Source organism: Gadus macrocephalus, chromosome 14 (genome assembly GCF_031168955.1).
Source record: "Gadus macrocephalus chromosome 14, ASM3116895v1".
Lineage (NCBI taxonomy): Eukaryota > Metazoa > Chordata > Actinopteri > Gadiformes > Gadidae > Gadus > Gadus macrocephalus.
The window spans coordinates 8130306-8144398 of record NC_082395.1 but is presented as its reverse complement, the minus strand read 5'-3'; the positions used below and the strand labels follow the sequence as shown (position 1 = coordinate 8144398).

The following is a 14093-nucleotide window of genomic DNA, read 5'->3' as shown; positions in this document are numbered from 1 at the left end:
GGGGCGAGTGGTTCACCATCCTGAACCTTAGTTTTCATGTGCCAGTTGCACCAGAAATATTAGAGGTTTGCGTTCGAGGGAGTAGCGTACGAGTTCTAGGTTCTTCCGTTTAGGTTCTCCCTAGCGCTGCAGACATTTACAAAAGGGTTGGATGCTGTTCAGGCGCCCCTAGCCTCGTCAGGACTTTCGATCCTGAACTATTTAGACAATTGGCTGGTGTGCGTGCCCTCAAAGGCGCACGCCATAAGAGACACTCCTATTCAAATCTCTGACTCTGCCTCAAGGTGGAGAAGAGCAATATCTTAGAAAATACAGCCTGCACAACATGGCCAAGAAGCTTCTGTTGTGGACCCAGTTCGCGGACATGCTCTCCAGAAAAGGTCCAACAGAGGGTGTATGGAGGCTTAACCCTCGAGTGCTGGACCAGATCTGGGAGAGGTTTCGGGAAGGCCTCCCATGAGAACACAGACCTCCCAGAGTGGTTTTCAATGACAGAACCACAGGGCCCGCTGGGCCATGATGCCCTCGCTCACGAGAGATCCCCTTTAAGGCTGTATGCCTTTCTTCCCTTCCCATTGATCCAGGCGACGCTTGACAGGGTTCAGGGGTTAGTTAGTTAGTTTCTATACACGAAATACGTAATCTTTGGAAAATATCAAGAGTCGTAGGAGTTGGAAAGAAATTGGCTGGATGGTTTGTAATTTCCAAATAATCCCATTAGAGATTAGACAGTGGACTAAAATTACAGACGGCTGATCAGCAGCACATCACTTTGACAATTCCTTCGGATAGATTTATGCAATGGCACGTAATAGAATCCTCAAACTGGTTAAAAACGCAATTGCAGTAAATGTAAGGGGGTGATGTCATATTTCCTCCTGTAGTATCCTGAGGAATGCAAGTAAAAGTGAGAATCTTGGAAACATCCATGAAGTATTATAGATGTGAGCGATGAGTAATGTCAAAATTTGTGGTCGGATGGGGTATGATGACAACCCCCAATATTAACTGCAAAAAATATTAACTTTGCAGTTAATATTTACCTGTTACACAGATGATATCCCATTTCCATTAGATAATGCCCAGGTAATGTTTAAGACTATTGTTTAATCTGTCATGTCTACCATGTCAGTCAGTAGACATCAACACTTTAGTGGGTGATATGAGAAGCTGTATTTTATACATCTGGGCATTATGCAATGCGTTTCACCTGTGCATTAGGCCTATATATAAAACTCGATATCCAACCTGAGAAATAGTAAACTATTCAAAATATGATATTTCAGGTATTCCTAATTATGGAAGTGTCTGAAATGTTCATACTCTTCCACGTCAACAACTCTGTAAATTGGCATTTCAGATTATTTACGGATATAGATTAGAAATTATCATTTTGAAAACACAAACAATACTTCAACAAATAAAACCAAAGCAAGACTACTTCAAGATTGAGGTCCTGTCCTAAGATGCAACATGCGAATAACTACCAAGAAATATATATAGACCTACATACTAGGACCCGACCGATATTGATTTTTGAGTGCCGATGCCGATTATTTTCAGAGAAAAATTACGATTACGATTTAATCGGCCGATTAAAAAAAAAAGCATATAAAACGCAGTTTTTGATACCTTAAATATACTTTAAACACTTTTGACGAATACGTGAATTGAATGCAGAACCTTTGAGTGTTTTAGAATACATTTACAGTCAAAAATTAGTGTAATTTAAAATGTAAAATAAATAAATAACTCCCAATGTGCTGCGCTCGTGAGCAGTGACTAACACGTGCGTGCTGAGCAGTATGGTCTCACCGTTAGAGTCTACAGTATAATAAATTAACATGGCCTGGGACCTAAAGAAAAACAGGCACAACATGCTCATACAACGCGTCTTGTGTACATTGGTGAGGTGAGCGCGCAGCTGCCTGAGCGAGCGTGCTTTCATGTTGTACGGTAAAATTCAATCTCCTCTTTTTTACTCCAGCTAAAGTTGTTAGTTAGCTAGGCGAGTAGGAGCGCAATCTGCAGGATACTAAGCGCAATAACATTTCAAAAAAAAAAAAAATAATAATCGGTTGTAATCTGCGTCTTTTTGGCAGATGTCGATTATTTTCAAAAAGGCTATAATCGGCCGATTAAATCGGCAGGCCGATGAATCGGTCGGGCCCTACTACATACATACATGTATTTATTAAATTTTTTGACCTGAAGCATTTTAGGGCAGGACCTCAATGTTTATAATGTATATATGTGTGTGTGTGTGTGTGTGTGTGTGTTGATACATATAAAGGACAAATACTAAAAGACTGACAGGAACTTCATAGCTGAAGTGGCTAGTAATGTAGAAACAACTAAATAAACCGATTAAGCAATAGGCTAACTCAACATCTCCTATTTTTTAAGAATCGGCTAAAAAGTCTTTGCATCTGCTAAACCAAATGTCCTACACACCTCCAAGCAGGGAACACAAACTAAGAGTCACAAAGAAACTTTATATAGTTTTCAAGTATTCAAAATTGTTAAATAAGTACAAGATGTGTTCACAAGATTTACATAACGGACAATATAATCACTGCCCATTTTTAATTCTCTTAACATGTCCCCACTACCCACGCAACACTCTAAAATGTCATCATACTATTCACATTTGTTTTTGTGTTGTTTTTTTTGTTTGTTTTTAAACTCAATAGGAAATCTTGACAGCTGTCTAGTGGACAGACACAGACCACAGACAGTACACCTGGAACAGTATACAGTGTAGAATGGAGACGTCCACAGAAGAACAAGGACATATCGAGCCAGATTCAGAAATGTGAACAGCTGCTGGTGCTATGAACAGTACATAACAAGAAAAAGAAAGAAAGAAAACAGTGGGTTAACATTTACCTTGGTTGATCCCTTGATCTATTTGGCAGTTTACTTTTACTACCGGGGAAATAATGTACAGAAAGACTGCTGGAATCTAACAACTATAACAGGTGGGGGGGGGGGGTCTCCAGATTTTAATTATTAACTCTTATTTGCTCTTGACAAAAAACGAGGGGTCTTTGACTAAACAATACGATAACTTCCGATATATTGCCAATAACTAATCCATTCGACTAAATCTTGCAAGTAGATCTTACAAATCTTGCAACACAAAAATAATTGGCAAATGAGCCATATAACTAGCACTTTTCACAACAGGAAATACAGGTGCTTATGCAAGTCCTCAACTTAATTTCAAGTCTGATTACGAATTGACTGTACGAGATAGGATTAGAATGGAAGTCCTGGAACATGAGCGTGTCTTTCTGTACATTATTCATATGGTTTCTGAATGACAAGTATGGAAGAAGAAAAAACGGACTGTTTGCAATCATGTTTTGACTATTTGAATGATTAGTGTTTAACTACTGTACCATGATATCATTATACAGTAGCTCCCAGATGGAGAACCAGTAATTAAAACATTGGTCCATCTCAATGTGAATGCCATAGCCGAAGTTGACATATGAAAACTATACACTACAATCTAGCAATATTTGATAGCAATGGAATTTACTCAAGGTAGAACATAAAAAAATAAGATGTATTGTTTAAAATCAGCATAATTTCATTGCATCATAACTGCAAGACATTTTTAAAAGAAGGATGAAACTGACTGAAAATGCTTTTCTCTTAACCCTCTCCAATAAATGGTTATGAGCTATTGTAGATAGACATTGCCATCTTTAAAGGTCCGTGTAATAAAGCCCAGTTTTTTGTATTTCGGGGTACACAAGGATATCCTGATTTCCTCCACCCCGCTGCCCCCCGCAAAAAGTTTAATTATTAGATTGTCATGAATAGTCTGCTAAAATAAATTGAGTTTCATCCCCCTTTAATGTTTTAGATCATGAATCAAGAAAATTTAATCTCCGTTAACAATGCTCTACAACTGTGTTTACATGAATGGTCGACAAGTATTCTAAAAGAGGTTCCTTGTCGATGGAACTCTATTGCATACACATGTTGAACTTACACAGTAAATTACATTACATTAATGCGGTGATGGAATTTAAATGGTTCTTTACCTGGGAATCGAACAGAGCAATGCAAACATGGCACGTACTACCAAATGAACCAAGTGATCATAATAATGCTTCGACACAGACCATACATTAAGGATGGCGTGTCACACAAATACAAACTAATAGACAAACTCTAAAAATAAAGGGGGAACAGATTTCTGCCAACCCTGACAGACGGTATAGTCACCATTACTGTACACTTTCTACATTATCAAGTGCAAGGGACGAATTGAACGTAAAACAAACTCTTGATGTACTCTATGAACAGAAGTGACGTGAATAACCAAAGAATTTGTTTTAGGTTAATAGACCCCTTTTTTTTTTTTTCTCAGTTGATTTAGATATTTAATTCTCAGCAACTTATTTTGTTTAATTACTGTACTTCTTTTACATCAACACAACAGTTGATTAGTGAGTGATGGTTCTTTATTTACATGAAGGGTGGAGGAATGAGCTCCACAGCTTATGCATTGAGCCTAAGAGACTGATCCTCCCTCCTCCTGGAGGAGATATCGATGTCTATGGAGTCTGTTCCCACAATGAGCCGCAGGCGCTTTGCAGGCGGGAGTGGAATGAAATCGTCCTCGAACTCATTATCAAAGTAATCGTCCTCATCATCATCATCTTCTTCCTCATCGTCGTCGTCGTCGTCGTCGTCATCGTCGTCGTCTTCTTCCTCTGATGAAGATTCCGCCATCGCCGTTTGGGTCCGATGACCGCCGCCGCGGACCTCTAGACTCTGCCCCGTGTCGCCGTTGTAAGAGATGTGCTCCGACTTGGACTGCGATGTCCTCCGGGGGTCGTCCTCCCGCTTCAGCTGGATCTTGAGCTTTGTGGAGCTGTTGTGGACCCCGGGCGTATAGCCATTGTTCAACTTCGCCACGTACGAGCTGCCCTTGTCCTTGTCGTGGTCCTTGCTGAACTTAATGCTGATCTTGTTGGAAGACGCGGGATTGACGCCTGAGCCGGACGAGCCGATGGCCTCGCTTGGGTCGTTGTTCTTGCTACTGCTGCTGTCCCTCCGCCTGCGGAGGGTCAGCTTGGGGATGCCCGTGTTGTTCTCCAGGATGAGCTGGGCGTCATAGCGGGTGATCTGGCGCTTCTTCTTCCCTTTGCTCTGCGATCGGCAGCTGCTCTTGCCCTTTTCCCTGCGCTGGGACTTGCTGCTGTTGCTGACACCGTTGTAATCTCGGTGTCGGTCTGCGAAGGACAGTCGGACGTTGCTGCAGTCTGTGAAGTTAGCGGTGTGGGCAGTGGCTCCCACTGACATCAACGCATCTCCGTACGAGTCCTCGCATTTAATTGTCCTTTCCGGCATGTGCGACGAGGGCCGCTTGCGTGCACTGCAGGAACTTCTCTTTGCGTAGCCAGTCTCGAGCACGGCTTGCTCCAGGCCCAGCCCATGGTGGAGGTACTCCTCCATGTCAGCAGGCTCCGACTTAATGACCACACCACCAGGGACTGGTTCGAAGCCCTCCAGAGCACTGGGCTCCAGCTTGACTCCCGTTGCAGATTCCTGGGCTTTTACCATGGTTCTAGTGGACCTGCGAGTTCCATAAGAAGACTGGCTGCCATCACAGCCTTGTGCACCTGGCAAGTTACTGCTCCCCTTGGCGGCATGACGGGTCAAGCAGCCCCGTTGTCCCATCGCCTGCTGCACTAGCACCTGTGAGTCCTTCTCCTTCTTAACGTTGAGGCTTTTACAAAGCGAAACTTTGGGGTCCCTGACACCCAGTCGGCAAGTCTCTCCTTTGGCCAACGCCTTAGGCTCCGCCCTACTCCTCCGCCGACTCCTTAATTGGACTTTACTTAACGAAGGCTTTGATTGGGATTTTAGTCTCTTTGGTACCCTGTTATTGTTTATGTGACCTTGTTTAGAAGGTGAGGTAGATGATAGAGCTCTTGAAAGAGTCTGTCTAGTTTGAGTCCTGGTTTTAGTGAACTTCATTCCTGGAGAATTTCTTTTTCTTACAGCTAGAGGGAAGAATAAGACACAAGTTAGACAGTTGGTTCATAAACAGATAACCAAAGATATCACTGGATGCAAGTATGTCAGACAATTGATAGTTCAGATACCTCGAGAAAAACAAGGAATGCCACAATTTGTATAATATGCATATACAATCAAAGCTTTATAAAACACATTTAATAGGACCCTTTTGATGACGTTGCAAACAGTGCAATTAACAGTGAAGATTGCTCCTCCCATTGGGTTAATTCTTTGCCTGCGTCATTTTAAGAATGAAAACCTCTGGCTACACATTTGGTACAAAGGTTTCACAATTCTAATGGTTGCACTTAGGGTGGGCGCTCAGTTTGAGAGGGGATCTATGGTCCTATTTCGTCCCACAATCAGTTCAAGCTGTTCTAATGTTGCGGGTACACTTACATTGATGCATTTTTGGCATTTCCTGAGAGTCCACATCTGTGTGGGAGCCCACCGAGTGGCTGTCGGAGCTCCTGCTCCCTTCGCCCAGCTTCTTCAGCCTGTTGAGACGCTTGTCTGTTTCCCGCAACCCGTACTTGCTGTTGATCACTGGTACTTCCACTGGTAACCCAGCTTTAGATTTGAATGCACCAGTACCTCGTCTGCCAAAAGATACAAAACATAATGAGCAAATGTTTAGAAAATTCGTCCTAAAAACAGAAAATCCCTGCACTGACACATCCTTACCGTTTCACTACTATAATGTGAACATCAATATTTTGCAGATTAACAGATTAAACACTCTTCCATTAAAGAGGAAGAAAAACCATCCAGGCTCTGCAAAAACCTGGTGGACTCAATGCCAAGCAGTGTCAGCTGTCCTTAAAGGCAAAAAAGATACCTAGAGAGAAAGACACCATAACCTTTACAAATGTTGAAGTAGTAGCTGCATTGTGGCCCCCACTGTACAACAAAAAGCAAAACTGCGAAGCACTCCAACTATCTTTCTGACCTTTGTCCCAACCATCTCCTGACTGCTACTTGATGCTGTTGAAGACAATGACATTTTTCAAAGTGTCTGAAGAACTATAGGTTATAGCTTACAAGTTGGATAGTGTTTATGTTAACAAATGAAAAAGGTGTTCCCTCTAGAGAAACGCAGAAGAGGCCTGCTTCTTATAACCATTAAAATATATTTAGGAATATTATATTCCATTTCTGCCCAATCTGTTCCACGAGTGTGGAATATTAGGGTGTGGACAAGGAACAGAGCACTTGAGGGCAGTGAGCCAATCTTGGGTTTATAAAAAGGACAGACACACACACACACACACACACACACACACACACACACACACACACACACACACACACACACACACACACACACACACACACACACACACACACACACACACACACACACACACACACACACACACACACACACACACACACACACTGGATGTACCGCCAGTTTCAAGTGTTGATTTACGAGCCGACAAGTAGGACTCTTTTTTTTTTTTAACAGTAATTATGATTACCAGGACTGGGTTTTTGAGAAGGGGAGGGAAATATATACTTCCTGACAGTATTCTTAACTCTTTTTTTTTTGGTCGTTTTTGGATAATTTTGGTTGGAATTCTATACTATTGGGCATGGCACATGTGAAAGTAGCTTTCAAGTATGTATGTTTCACGCTGCTAAAATGCATCCAGTGAAGGTTGTAGTAACATAGGATGACATTTCTGGCCGTAAATACACAAGTTTTTACCCACCTTTCGCATGTATAGCATTCACAATACTCATTGTTTTCTCCAAAAAAACCATCTCCGTAGTAACACGAGATTTCCTCGCCTGGTTCTATGTCCCTTAGCACTTTGACACAAGCTGTATCTCGGCCGGTTGACACAAACTGAAACGACAATATAGATTAATGATTAGACTATATGAAAACAGTAGAACCATAAAGGACGACAAGAAACCATTAGGATTCTATGAAGGACAGACTCTTACCTTACAATTTGGCCGGCAATCTGAAATAGGAAATGTTGACATAAAACGTTAGCCAGAGGAAGAAAATAGTGCCATTATAGAACAGAAAAACAAACGTTATTGACGAATTAAAGAGTAACACTACAGAATAAAAACAGAAAAATAAAATAAAACTGATACCATGATTGATGAAGGCAGCAGGGCCGAGCCAGAGTTGGGCACAGTTCTTGCGTGTGGAATACATGACACTGAAGTCATTCTCCCCGTGTCGAAGTAGCATGTTCTCCTCGCTCTCTGAAAGCTCGGCGATGCATCCCACCAGGTACTCCATCTTATCATTTCTTTTCCTGCAGAACGGTAAAAATTAATTAGAATAAGGCAAATATTACAAAATAATTTAAACGTATATATTGGTTTAATACAGTACAGACTTTGTCTACTCATGTTGATAAATGAAACCATTCACAGAAATGTAATCCACTTCTCTAAACTTCCAACACACAATCATTACTAATTGGTTCCCTTACCACTCCTTTGTTGCCACAATTTTAGCTCCATTTTGTTCTGATGAATATCGGTTACAGGGGAGAATCTCAAATCCGCTGTCCGTCGCAAACATTCGGAGATAAACAAAGACCTGAAGGACAGATGGGGCACGGTTATTCACGGTTATTCTAAGTCACTGAAGTTGCTCAAATGTGGAGGCAGAGATAGTGTCTCACATGCTGCTTGAAGAGCTTCTCCTGAGCTTTTGTCTTGTGGAGAAAATGGTGTCTTGACCAGTCTCCTGATGTCAGGGCTCTGAAGCCTCTCTCCAGGTTGTCATGTTTCTTGAAGCGCTCAATAATTTCCTTCAGCTCTTCTTGCCTCCCTTTGATTGGCCGAAACCTATAGTGACACAATATTGCATAAACCTTAATATAGCACCCCGCCATAGAAATAAGGATGGAATGCTTTGAGTTTCCTTCCTACAACTTTCTTTGATGACATTTCTATTACACTAACCAACTTACCTGGTGTTCATCTTGTGAGTCTGAAAGCCCAGGTAAGGGTCGAGAATGAGGCTTGTAGTCAAGTCATCATTCTCACAGAGCTCTTTTGCAGTCATTCCTGATGATGGAACATAGCGCCTCTCTGCTTCGAGGCTGGCTGTTGAAAACCCTGTTTTATACAAAACATTCCCATTTAGCAATGTATATAATGATAATTATACAATTATTTGATTTATGTAACTCGTATCAATAAACCCAGGTCGTTAGCAAAGGTGATGAAGAGTTTAACACCTCATCAAAATTGCTAATAATTTCAAAACAACAAGATGGCTGCAGTGGAACAGGTTTCAAAGTATATGAAATAGAATTAAAAAAGTAAAATGGCCCACTTACTACGGCTACATCTCCTGTTGCTGGGGTGGCTTTTGCTGGGTCGCAATGATGCCCGTTGTGAATGCTGAGAGCGAGTCTGACTCTGACTCACAGGTTGCTCACTGGTATATTTGCTTCCTTGTCGCCTGCCATTTAATACCATGTTCTTGGATTCGCCCAGCCACTTCATGCCCACAATCCCCCTGGTCCAGTTGCATTTAGTCTCCGAGTTTTAGAAACAATTCTCAGATAGGAACCTACAAATTAGAACCTGAAAGCAAAAAATGACATAAAATATATTACTTGAATTCAATAGCATATAAAGCAAAAGGACAGAAAGCCATTTACATGAAATCTGCCTTCTTCACACTTTGAAGACAGCAATGTTACTATCTATTCCATATGATTAGAGGACTTGTGTTGGTTATTTTGTAATAGTAATAGTAATAGTGGTAGTAATAGTTATTTGGTTATTTTCATAATTTAGAAAGTAACCCTGAATTTATTTGTAATTTTGGGAAGTTGTGTTTCAAACTGCCACAGCATTTATAATGCAAGAAATGGCAAAATCTCAGTTAGGTTTAAGAGTATTTACATTGATTTAGGATATTACAGTACTACAACTCTCTTGAGTCCTCTCAATGGTGGAGTATCGCCAACAAAAACTCCAATGATGCATTCTGATGTACAAGTCCTATTGTTAACGCTGTTACAGCCACGCTGTTAACTGGTCCGAAAGCTAACCGTACTTACTAAAAAAAATGCATGGAAACAACAATAAACTTAATTACAAACATGTCTTCCAATGTCCTTATCATTTGAGATTCCTGAACTTGAGGGAAATTCCTTGTCCAGCTAATCTTGGTCATTATGCAGGGCACAATGATCGGACGTTTTGCCAACAGAATATTACAGATATTACGGAGGAAAGACCCGTCACACTTAGTCATATTACGTTCTTCTCACCTATGGTTCTGACAGATAAACAACAAAACCATGCTGACATTGTCAAATTGAAACAGTCCTGCAGCACCACTTAGTGGCAGTCTGAAATTATGCATTGGCTATCAGACAAATGCAATAGATTCGTATCAGGACCATCTTCCATGCCGGAAGAAAGCATTTAAATTTGGGGACCATGTGACGCCATGAACGTTGTTTATTTAGAACAAAACAATATTTTAGTTGAAGTGTGCGTTGTCTTGGCTCAATTGTTTCCCATTTAAAACTAATGTTGGCTAAAAGCTAACGTTAGCCTGTTTAAAAACACTGAAGGCCGTTCCTCACAACTCCTTGAACGAGACGAAAGGCCAGGCCAAAATCAGCCAACAATTAATCTGGCATTGTTTGCTAACAACTGCAGTCTCCCCGACCATACAACACGCAGTCAAAACCGGCATTTCGCCAGGCGAATCAAAGCTAAGGTTATCTTGCAAGATGGTATAACACATACGTTAGATCGTTAGTTACGTTTAGGATTAAGATGTTTGGAAACTGAACAATGAATCGATGTTTTGGTGATGTCGTTCGTAAATTAGCAAGTTATAGCCCACCTGCCGACATAATAGATTTTAAGATAAAGTCCACCAGTAAAGCCTGATCAAATAAAGACTAATAAAGCAACGTAAGGAGCGAACCCTTCCCATCGGTCGTGACAAAGTGTTCAGTTTAAGCGACCACTGGCCCCCGATAAGTCAGTGTATTGGTCAAGTTTTAAATTAGCTGGCAGTTAGTGTCAGCTAGCAACGAACTTAGCAAGCTAGTACCTGGTACTATGGCCATTCTTCGTTAGCCCTTGTGGCTACGTAGCATAACACATAACAAATAGTAATGCCATATATTTTTTCAATTTATCTGATTTACAAACAGACCCACATAACCAAGATCAAGACTGGCTACGGCGTGAAGAAACAATTACTTACACAATTGCAATACATTTATGTCCAACAAACGAACCTTATTGAGCTGCAGTAACGCTCAACCCTGCCTGCCGACCTCCCCACGGTTTATAGATAGCCGTAGTTAGTTTGATAATACATTCGAATAATTGTCGTCGATTTCTACTCAATAATCAGAGTTACCTTAAGAAAAATTAAGCAGATATCCTGCGCAAAACACCATTAGCAGGTAGCTAGTTATTGTGGTGATTAACAGCAAGCTGAGAGCATTTTCACGCGTTGGCAGGGTTGTGGGTCGACAACCGAAACAATACAAATAAATACTCACCAGGCGTTTCCTCCACGGACACACGCACAACGAATCGCCTATCCACAAAGCAGTACTATTTGACACGACACCCTAGTTGATAATATCACAGGAAACACATTTTTTCAAAAATGTTCATTAAAATTCAAGATGGCGGCTAGCATAGAAGTGTGAGAGAGAAGGGCGCAGCACTGCCATCCAAAAGAAATAGATCCAGTAAATACGCAACCGTTCGTCTCCTTATGATTCAAATAAAACACAAGTTATTATAAACCCCATCTATAACCATGGTTATTGCGATAACGCAGTAAGTTCGTGTAAGTTAAATAAAAGAGACTCTTCCAGGAGACCAGAAACAATTGTCGGACGTATACAAAAGTAGTGCTGCATAAACAAACCTCTTTTCCTAAACCAACTGTGTGGTAGATAGGCAACGACAGATTCAGCTTGCACACTGCAGAGCCAGGGAAACAAGTGAACTAGTAACATCTAGCCTACTTGAAAGTGAAGACGATAACACACGCTTCTGATAACGCAACGCTTCTTTGTATGGTTCTCCGTCCCAACCCGAAAGTATTCGGTTTCACGTCCCAACTATCTCTTGGTGGCGGTTACATCGCTTTCAAATTAGGCCTATGCCATATTAAAGTATTTTTGCTGCAGAAATATAATTATTTTCCGAAACTTGATTTCAACGTCTCCTCTTCTAACCATGTATGCATTATTTCCAATGATACTGTTTTTAAGACGCTCATTCGAAATATAGTGGTTTATGAAAGAATGCATCCATTCATTAGACAAAAAATGGCTGAAATCATACAGCATCAATTGTTAGAGGATCACTTGGTGTTGGCACCCTGAACTAACAAAAACAAAAGAAAAAGAAAATAATATATATATTTTCGCTTACTTAAGATAAGTTGATGGCTAGATGACTAATATGGAGTTGACCTTGCCTGTCACTAAATTCTGCAGCATTGTATTTAGCTTTAAACTTCAACCTTCCAGCCCAGCTATTGTGCCCTCCTCACCAGCTAGTAGGGCAAGTAGCTGTAGAATGGGACAGCTGTAGCTGTCCCATTCTACAGCTCATCCTGGGGGATCCACTATTCTTTTGGGGATATTCTCCCTCGATCAAGTCGTGGGTCAGTCCCAGGTTCTCCTCCCAGTAGATTGTCTTTGGAACGCCTTCAAAGGGAGACACGCTTAACGCTTAACCATCTCAGCTGCAACCTTATGCTTTGTGGCAAAAAGACGAAGACAGAATCGTCGAACGACTGGTCAATTTCGGCTCAGCTCTCTTCAACGACACCCTCCCTTTCAGATACCACATCACTGCAGCCGCTTCTGCAAGCCATCCTTTTCTTGGAGAGAACCAAGGCCAGATGCTAATTTGCATACCAACCACTTTACAATAGAGATCGCAACAAAGCAAAGCGGAAAACTTCCTCTGCGAACAACTGAGATGCCCTGACATAGGACATTATCCAAGCTATGGCTATTCCTTGATTTCAGGTCAATGAAGATAACTAGCAAGAGGGGAGACAAAGTACAGCCTTGCCGGAGTCCAACACTGAACCAGAATGCCAAGAAAGCTGACCCAACTCTCACGCAGGATGTACAGGGACCGAATGGCTCGTATGATTGACCCTTGTGTCGCTTACTCCTGAAGTATGTCCCAGATAATCTCTTGGGGATCTTCTGCAGATATATACAGACACATTGGTTAACTCCCAAGCGCCTAGTCCTCTGTTTTACAGGTAGGAAGGAAAATAGATAGGAATAAGGTATAAGGACCAACATCTACTTTAAGAGAGATGAGCGCTTCAAGAGGAGGTGCTAAATTAGGCCACCTAACCCTAATATAACACTAATATACAGTCCAGGAATTACTGGACTATAGTTTTTAAACCACCAAAGGGCTACGTGGTGAAATAATTTTATTCATCACAATTTTCCTCAACTGCTTCTTGTAATGCTCCACATAAAGCTGATTCAACAATTTTTTTAAACAGTGTTTTCATTTTAATAATTTAGTAAACTCCAATATTTATGTTGCACAATTGGTCGACCAGAGTCTGCAAACTAATAATGTTGATAGAGCAACATTTACTGCATTTTTGGTTGAGGGGTTGTCAGCGGCAATATGTGAAGACGATTAAAGGACCAGTGTGTAGATTTAACAGCATCTAGAGGTGAGGTCGACTACCCGATTGGTTGGAAGGAATAGAGCACAAACTTGTCTTCACAAAACTATATGAAGGGTGTCCGAGAGAAGGTTTAGCTTCTCAGACACTTATAGCATAACACCACAGTGTGTGTGTGTGCGTGTGCGTGTGTGTGTGTGTGTGTGTGTGTGTGTGTGTGTATTTGTGCGTTTGATTTGAACGCCGAGAGAGGCTTAAGCTGTTGGACACTTGTCGGTCACCGCAAAGGTGTGTGCGTATACATACATCATATACAACATTGCTAATTTTAACGGTACATATCAACTCTACCAAAAAAATGAGTACACAAATGTGTAGCCTAGCCACGGGGATATAAAAA

At 41.2% G+C, this 14093-nt stretch overlaps 1 protein-coding gene across 5 annotated transcripts; it reads right to left on the bottom strand.

Annotated features, from left to right (window-relative positions):
- Nucleotides 1–2475: 2475 nt before the first annotated feature.
- kmt5b (lysine methyltransferase 5B) lies at nt 2476–12172 on the bottom strand. 5 transcript variants are annotated; one of them, XM_060070786.1, is made up of 10 exons: nt 11945–12172; nt 9363–9612; nt 8991–9138; nt 8700–8865; nt 8505–8614; nt 8158–8324; nt 7999–8018; nt 7761–7897; nt 6445–6644; nt 2476–6029 (listed from the first exon to the last, which is right to left on the bottom strand). In XM_060070786.1, the coding sequence occupies exons 2-10, from the start codon at nt 9529–9531 to the stop codon at nt 4519–4521; spliced, it is 2628 nt and encodes an 875-aa protein (XP_059926769.1). In that variant the 5' UTR covers nt 9532–9612; nt 11945–12172; the 3' UTR covers nt 2476–4518. The 5 variants fall into 5 exon arrangements, with proteins under 5 accessions (XP_059926769.1, XP_059926768.1, XP_059926772.1 ...); XM_060070785.1 differs by lacking the exon at nt 11945–12172 and adding an exon at nt 11568–11938; XM_060070789.1 differs by lacking the exon at nt 11945–12172 and adding an exon at nt 11423–11550.
- Nucleotides 12173–14093: the final 1921 nt, after the last annotated feature.